The sequence below is a fragment of the Triticum aestivum genome, chromosome 3A, assembly GCF_018294505.1.
Source record: "Triticum aestivum cultivar Chinese Spring chromosome 3A, IWGSC CS RefSeq v2.1, whole genome shotgun sequence".
In the NCBI taxonomy this organism is placed as follows: domain Eukaryota; kingdom Viridiplantae; phylum Streptophyta; class Magnoliopsida; order Poales; family Poaceae; genus Triticum; species Triticum aestivum.
Genome location: NC_057800.1, coordinates 368,301,380 through 368,309,443, shown reverse-complemented (window position 1 = coordinate 368,309,443; position 8,064 = coordinate 368,301,380). Strand labels below are relative to the sequence as shown.

The following is an 8,064-nucleotide window of genomic DNA, read 5'->3' as shown; positions in this document are numbered from 1 at the left end:
ATGCTATCTTGTAGTGGTAGAGTAATATCTTTTATTCTAGGGAAAAACTAGCTTTATGCAAAAGCTAAACTTAGAGCTTCCCACCAGCCAAATTGCATGTACAAATAGGTTCATTATTCTTATGATGTGACTTGCCAGTACATTCAATGTACCGACCTACAGGGCTACAACATCTTATGTTGCAGGAATTTCTACGACGAGTAAGAGTTACGTTGTAGGGTTACGGTCTACAGTCAACCTGCTGTTGGCATTTATGGACTCCACACCCGTTCGTTTGTTTCCGCTGAGAGTTATGAGATATATATATCAGTTTTACGTTATTTATATATGTGATTGCACTTTGATATATACATTGATGTACTGTATGTGCCAGCATACCGATCCAAGGATGGCACAGATACACATAGCCTTGACCGTTTGAGGTCGGGTCGCTACATGCACTTTCCATGTTTCACTATGCTTTTACAGAAAAGCATGTACAGCAACACCCCAAAAGATTAAAAATCTTCAGTTCAGCTTTCCAGAACTACGCACTTGTTTCCAGCAAGAACATAATGCCAATCGCACAACCACCAAATTTGAGCAACTTGCACAGATGAAGTTATCAAGAAATGTAACTATTAACTTACTTCCGTTCCTCTTAGCCATTCCAAGATCCAATATTAACATCACTGCAAGACCGGTTGTCATCCTCAATCCCAGTTGCAGTTCTAGTGGGTGACCTCGCTGAATTGAATAGCCTGGCTAAAATAGACGTGAAGTCAAGCTCAGACATTGCACATAGATATAATAGATAAATTTAAACTATATGTAGACATACACCGCATACCATAATCTGAAACTCAACAAGTTTTGCTTGTAGCCTGGAAACATGAGGATGATAACTTGTAACCTGACAGACCCTTGTGAATTTGGTATCGTCGATCATCAAAAAACTATCTCCGGAACATTATATGATGAATCTGAACTACTTCGATTTGATTAAATTTTGTGTTAATCAATGAGCTTATTTGTTATCCTTGAAGCTGCTTGCTGCTTTGAAAGGATTTCTGCTATCAGTTGTTTTTGGCCAAAGAGTTGTGCATTTTTCAAAACCAAGTTCCTTGATGATGAGTCCACGGAATAGCCTTGACCAGTCATCCAGTCCAAGAGGCATAACAATAGTTGCTTCTTATCGGGCTTCTGGATGTATCGCTGAATTGCTCTACCAAAGGTTTCCTGCATGTGGAACGATCACATTCACCATTGGAAGATATATGTCAGATTTAAGAATATCAAGTGTATGTATATACAAAGTTGCAACATTGAAATTTTAGTCAACTTCTATCATGTGATTTTTGGAGCATCCCCTTTGTCCTAGCCAGGTCTAAGATTTTACCAGTTTTCAGTTTCCAGCCATCCAGGTTCAACTCCAAACTATACTTAGAAAGTACCAAGTACAGTACAAAAGAGTCACCTGGCTTATACGCCATCCTGAATGGTTTAGGGCTTTCATAACATCGTTAATCAAATTTATGTTGCCAGAGATCATGAATTGTGTAGCAAATTTCTCCAAAGAGCGTGGAGATATCGACTCTCCATTGTCCTGTTAAATCAGCATTTTTTTTGTTAGTGAATACACGCAAAATAAACAATAGAGATACCGGTAGTAAATGCCAAAAGCATAATACCTTAATAACTATATAGGCATCCTTCAGAAGTCCTGCTGGAACTAAGATGCCTAAAACCTTCTCGTGAAGAGATTTACAAACTGTTCTCTTACTATATCTCATCATATTATACACAGAAAACGCTTCAGAAGGAAAACCTGCTTCTCCTAGCTGCACCATTACCTCAGAACAAAGCTCCTGGACAAGGTTTATAGAAATTTTAGTTACTAACAGAATCACAACAAATATGTGATGCCCCACACTGTTCTGCAAGCATGTCATAATTCCAATAAACCGAATTTACCAAGAATTTAACAATTGGCTTTATCCAGAATGTAGCTTAGTAAAGATATACTCCCTCTGTACATAAATATAAGACGTTTTAGAGACTTGTTCCAAGATACAAGAACAAAAATACCTCATTCAGTTGATGGCCTTTCGTATGCATATCTACAATCGTCTTGTATGCTAGGTGATAGACCTTTGCCTTGCAGAAGTACCTTATTAAGGTATTAAACGTGATATCATCAGGTGATATATTCAACTCATCCATTTTCTTCAGCATTCTCATTACACTTTCCGTATCATATGTATTGCAGTAAGCACGAAGTGATGTGTTAAGCATAACAAGATCATATGTGGCATTCTGATCCTCAAATTCTTTTGCAAGATTTTTTGCTTCTTCACGATAACCACTTCGATGTAATGCTGAAATCATGATACTAAATGCATAGCCATCTGCAGAAACCAGAGGATAAGGTCATCAGACAAGATCAAGAAGACACAAATAGTAATAGCACCCCACTAAGAGACACAGAGAGTCAGAGTCATGCAATCAAATGAATAAGTTATAAGAGGCAGACAAAAGAAAATCAAATGCTTAAAACTGGCAAACACAGTTTACTAATCAGGATCCAGGAACTGCATCGTTGCATTTAGAACGACAAACTGATAGAGGTACTTCAGTGGGATTTCTGGTTAGATATCGTACCAGACTTGACACCTTTTTCTTTCATTTCATTGAACACCATTGTTGCTTCCCATATCTTTCCTCCTTTGGCAAGTGCATCAATCAATATGCAATATGCCATCTGTACACAGCATGCCATAAAGCATAATTACGGTCAATTTATAGGACCATACAAACTTAGATATGAGCAGTGTTGTGTGTGAGATCACATGTTTTACCTCATCCTGTGCAAAGCCTGAGGCTTCCAATTCAGTTAGCAACTCCTTAGCCTTCTCAAACAGACCACCTTTAGAATATACCTTCAACAAAGTGGTCAGTATAACCTGCAAAGGGAATTTAATGAGAAGTTAGATTGACATCCATAGCAGCACCATTTTCTTGAATATCCAAAGATAATTTCGAAATGTATAGAAGTTCAATTGCATGAGTACAGCATTCAACAGAGAATTAGATAGTAGGTACTCCCTCCGGTTCACAAAAATCTGTTATTTTGGACATAATTTTAACGTGTTTGGAACATAGGAATATAAAAAATCAGGAATGCTACTACAATGACAATGCTGCAGCAGAGAAGTGATGCTTGTTAGGAAATATGCAACTTAGTATTATCAGGAGGCGAACGCCATCATATATACATGTACAGGGGAGGCCAAAGGCCAGAATGCAAAAGGCCAAAGGCCACCATAAATATAACTCTAACAATGCTATCATAACAGGAGCATAGGCTGCACATGCCTATTTCTTGGACCATTAAAGCCCATGGCAAACAAGTTATATCACATGGTATCATTATCTCTCTTTGCCTCGGGCTTCCGCGCAAAAATGAGGTTGGACCCAATGTTTTAGTTCCCGTAAAATCAGAGGAACCCAATAGGGTTCCTCTGGTCTGCTACAGTGTTCATCTGGGTAAATTCCTGTGAAGTAAATACCACTAGATCAACTCCTATGGATTGGCTGTTTCTACACTCTTCCTATGTTCCTCTGGAAAAACTCCATTGCGAACGAGGCCTTTAGTCAAACTTCAAATATTTGACTAACAATATCCTTTTAAGCATTGACATCGGATACTTGGAATGACATGTGTGGTCTTGCCTCAGTACTTCCGTAGTATCATAATCCATTGGGTTTTATGAATATAAATTAGTGGTCACAGTTACATTTTGCAGACTGTGTCGACGTACAAAATAACAGCATTTTGTGGATGGGATTGGTCGTAGAGAGGCTATATTATAGAAGATACATGAGCACTAGTGCCCTCACTTTTAACCGAAGCCATCAAACTAGAAACCCTATTCAACAGATCATATGGAAAGCAGCAACAGAACATTTCAGCACGTAGACAGAGTATGCCCAAGTAATTCAAGAATAGGCATCGCAAAAGTAGTGTCAGTTATGTATTTGTTATCACGCAGATGGAGAAACACTATTCACTGACATGCTACATGATGGAAGTTGTAAGTTATAATATAGTTGCACAAGATACCTTAACAAAGAAACATAAATGATGCAGCTGAAAAACCCAAGTTGCATAGAAGTTTAAGCACCATGAACATGACCTCTGAAAGCTACACCCCCAAGTGTCACCTAGAATTTCTCAATATCGACGCAAACCAATTGTGCAACTTGTCATAGGGATGTGTCATGTCTATTGAAAAACGTACTCAACACGGCAAGCTTAGAAATGAGACTGACAGGATCACGGACTTCAGCAGATCAGAAAGCATAGATCATAAAAAGATTTAATAAGGGACAAGCAAAGAAAATAGACCTTATTTGGTGTTAAACCAGAAGACCTCAAATCTTTCATCAACAGCTCAGCTTTTTCATAATAAGAATTTACTGAATACGCGTTCAACAGGGAACTGTAGTGAAACAGATTAGGATTATGGCCTTTATCCTTCAATTTCTTGAAGTATGCCTCAGCTTCCTCACAGTAGTTATGAGATGCACATATTGCCAAGAGGGTACCATATATTACACTATCCATCTGAAGACCGCGTGAGTTGAGCTCATTGATCAACTCCATTGCCTTAGCGTACCCGTGCTTCAACTTCATGCACCCTGACAGCAGCTGGGGGGTGGATAGGAAAAAAGAATGCAAAAGTTATTCATCCAAGCGAAAAGAGGTTGTGTGAAGCCTAAAACAAATGCTAGTATGGAAAGATGGGGGTTCAATGTCCCATACAGTACTGTAGGTGAAGAGATCAGGTGATAGACCTCCTCGTATCATCTCATCATAAAGCTTGAAGGTGCTGTCGGATCTCCCGTTCTTCACCAAGCACCCGAGAAGAGAATTACAAACAGAAACATTGACTCTGGTCGACTGGTCCTGAATGGAACCGTACACTTGCAGAGCTTTCGCAGCATTACGGCTCAACCCCAGGTACTTGAAATAGCTGCTGTAAGACGCAATGTTGAGCATGTCATGCTCCTGCATCCACCCGAAGACCTGAAACAAAGTTGAGAATGACTCGTGTCTACTGACACTGGCATAATTCACAGTCGCCGATAACTACCTTAGAAAGCACATCCCATCGCCTGATTTCTCCATAGTGGCGCAAGATTATGTTGCAGTCCTGTGTCTGCAACACATCTTCGAGCCTGTAGCAGAGTTCGCAGGGTTTAGATTCAACTCTGGTTAGCAGTACGCAAGTGGGATAATCCAAAGGCTACAGCAGCTGAGCTTACTGTGGGCTGTGAGGAATCACTACAAGGACAGGAAACGAATGCTGCCGGTCTGTGTACCTGGTTAGGGCAGCGACGGGGTCGGGGGCGGCCTTGACCTCAGCGACGGCGTTGCGCCGGGGTGACGGCCGCTGGGCTTTGGGGACTTTACGTGCTTCCAGTGCCTGATTGGCGGCGCGGACGAAAGGGAGGCTCCTCGTGCGGGAGCAGGACGCCGCAGCCGCTGGCGGGGAGAGGAAGCGGGAGGTGGCGAGCGGCAAGGACGCGGCTTCCATCTCGCCTGAGTCCGAGCGAGCCGAGCGGAGTGTCGTCTCGTTCGCCGGAGAACGGGAGGGTGGGGTTGTGTTCGTCCACAACAATATCGTCTGAATTTCTCCATGGGCTCCATTCCTGGCGTGAACACTTTCGGCCCAGGAGTTTCAGTGGAATACAACTCCGCAGCCCTCCTGGCTGAGAGGTCCTATGTGCCGCATTTTGCGGCAAATTGCCGCCATATCGCACAGGGGCGCCACCGAGTGGACCGGCCCATTCGAAGCACTGCAGCGAGCGAACAAACGCGGTGTAGGTAAAAAAAAATAGTGGCAAGGACGCGGCTTCCATCTCGCCTGAGTCCGAGCGAGCCGAGCGGAGTGTCGTCTCGTTCGCCGGAGAACGGGAGGGTGGGGTTGTGTTCGTCCACAACAATATCGTCTGAATTTCTCCATGGGCTCCATTCCTGGCGTGAACACTTTCGGCCCAGGAGTTTCAGTGGAATACAACTCCGCAGCCCTCCTGGCTGAGAGGTCCTATGTGCCGCATTTTGCGGCAAATTGCCGCCATATCGCACAGGGGCGCCACCGAGTGGACCGGCCCATTCGAAGCACTGCAGCGAGCGAACAAACGCGGTGTAGGTAAAAAAAAATAGAGCACCCCAGTAGGTGATCGAACTCGCAACCTCTGGCTTCTGAATGACTCTGGCTAGCCACTCGACCTGGCAGGGCGTTAGTGACTGTTATACACCACAGAATGTTAAATGAACTAAGGAGAGGGTCAGCTCAGAGATGTACTATAGCGGCCGGACCGTGAACACTTTTTAAAAACACAAATAAAATTCGAATTTCAAACTTTTCAAAAAAGATAAAAAAAATAGAAACCAGAAAAGTATTTTGAATTTGTGAACAGTTTTTTTAAAGGAACATTATTTAAATTCCGAACAAAATTGAAAGCCTGCACATTATCTGTAACTCCCCGAACAATTATTTAATTTGTGAACAAATTTTGAAAACGAGAACATTTTTTGAAATTGTGAACAAAATTTTGAAAACAGGAACATTTTTCGAAATTCCCAAAAAAAATTAAAATGCGAACATTTTTTGAATGTATGAACAAAATTTGAAAACAAGAACATTTTTTGAAATTCCCAAACAATTCTAAAATGCAAACATTTTTTGAATGTAGGAACAAAATTTGAAAATAGGAACATTTTTTAAAATTGCCAAACAATTTTAAAATGTGAACATTTTTTGAATGTAGGAACAAAATTTGAAAACAGGAACATTTCTTGAAATCCCAAATAATTTCAAAATGCAAACATTTTTTGAATGTAGGAACAAAATTTGAAAACAGGTACATTTTTTGAAATTCCCAAACAATTTTAAAATGTGAACATTTTTTGAATGTAGGAAATTTGAAAACAGGAACAGTTTTTTAAATTCCCAAACAATTTTAAAATGCAAACCTTTTTTGAATGTAGGAACAAAATTTGAAAACAGGAACTTTTTCAAAAATTTGAACTTTTTTTAGAATCTTGAATATTTGTGGAAAAAGAAATTTAAATTGAATAAAAAGAAAACAGAAAAAGAAAAAGCTGACCACAAAGAAATAGAAAGAAAATAAAGAAAAGAAAAAACATTTGAAACAGGAATTTATATACATGACCAAACAGTTGAAACGGAAACTTTTTTCTAGTGCTTCGAACATTTTTTGAAAGTGCGAACATTTTTTATATAGGTGAACATTTTTCAGCTGCATAAACTGAACATGATTTAAAAAATAAGAACATTTTTTGAAAAATTTGAAAAACAAGAACATTTTTTAATACATGAACAAAAATTTGAAAAATAAGAACATTTTTTGAAATTTGTGAATAATTTTTGAAAACAGGCATTTTTTTAAATCCATGCCATTAATTTTCAAATTTCTTAAAAATGAACAAAAACAATTTGAACAATTTTTGAAAAAACAGGAACATTTTCTGAAAATTCGGAACAAAAATTTGAAAGCAGGAACATTTTTTGAATTTATGAACAAATTTTGTGAAATGGGAACATTTTTTGAATTTTTGAACAAAATCTAAAAAACAGGAAAAAATTGAAATTCGGATTTTTTTTTGAAAATAAACTTGAAAAGAAAAAAAGGAAAAGAAAAAAGAAAAAGAAGAGAAATAGAAAAACGAAAAACAAAAAAGAAACTAAAAAAGAAAAAGCCGGTTCAGGAACCTTCTAGAAGGTTCCCAAAACCGGAAAAAACGGCTGGAAACATCATAGAAGGTTCCAAAAACCGGGGTCTGCTGTAACGCTAAACGGGCCGGCCCACTCGGTCGCTCCCTCGCACCTGCCCTGTGCGAAGCGTCAACTACTTGCCGCAATGAGAGGCAAGTAGGATTTTTCCTCCTGGCTACACCTAAAAAAGGGGAGCTCCTAGTCAGCGCCTTCGGCGCCCATGCAGCTGCGCTTTTGGGCCGGCCCAATACGGGGGGCGCAGCGCACGCAAAAGGAAATG

The 8,064-nt window shown here is 39.9% G+C and overlaps 1 protein-coding gene across 2 annotated transcripts; it reads right to left on the bottom strand.

Annotated features, from left to right (window-relative positions):
• Positions 1 to 333: 333 nt before the first annotated feature.
• LOC123061310 (pentatricopeptide repeat-containing protein At1g10910, chloroplastic) lies at positions 334 to 5,661 on the bottom strand. 2 transcript variants are annotated; one of them, XM_044484368.1, is made up of 11 exons: positions 5,365 to 5,661; positions 5,136 to 5,220; positions 4,805 to 5,068; positions 4,388 to 4,690; positions 2,838 to 2,942; positions 2,641 to 2,740; positions 2,068 to 2,387; positions 1,671 to 1,847; positions 1,457 to 1,585; positions 830 to 1,218; positions 334 to 740 (listed from the first exon to the last, which is right to left on the bottom strand). In XM_044484368.1, exons 1-10 carry the CDS (start codon positions 5,577 to 5,579, stop codon positions 994 to 996), a joined length of 1,923 nt encoding a protein of 640 aa, XP_044340303.1. In that variant the 5' UTR covers positions 5,580 to 5,661; the 3' UTR covers positions 334 to 740; positions 830 to 993. The 2 variants fall into 2 exon arrangements, with proteins under 2 accessions (XP_044340303.1, XP_044340302.1); XM_044484367.1 differs by having other exon boundaries at positions 334 to 744; positions 5,365 to 5,660.
• Between the last annotated feature and the right edge of the window lie 2,403 nt (positions 5,662 to 8,064).

Coding starts and splice junctions, on each gene's coding strand:
- LOC123061310 (XM_044484368.1), bottom strand. CDS start 5,579: ATGGAAGCCGCGTCCTTGCCGCTCGCCACCTCCCGCTTCCTCTCCCCG. Junction 1,848..2,067: donor AAGGCCATCAACTGAATGAG/GTATTTTTGTTC, acceptor AACCTTGTCCAG/GAGCTTTGTTCTGAGGTAAT. Junction 1,586..1,670: donor ATGCCTATATAGTTATTAAG/GTATTATGCTTT, acceptor CTGATTTAACAG/GACAATGGAGAGTCGATATC.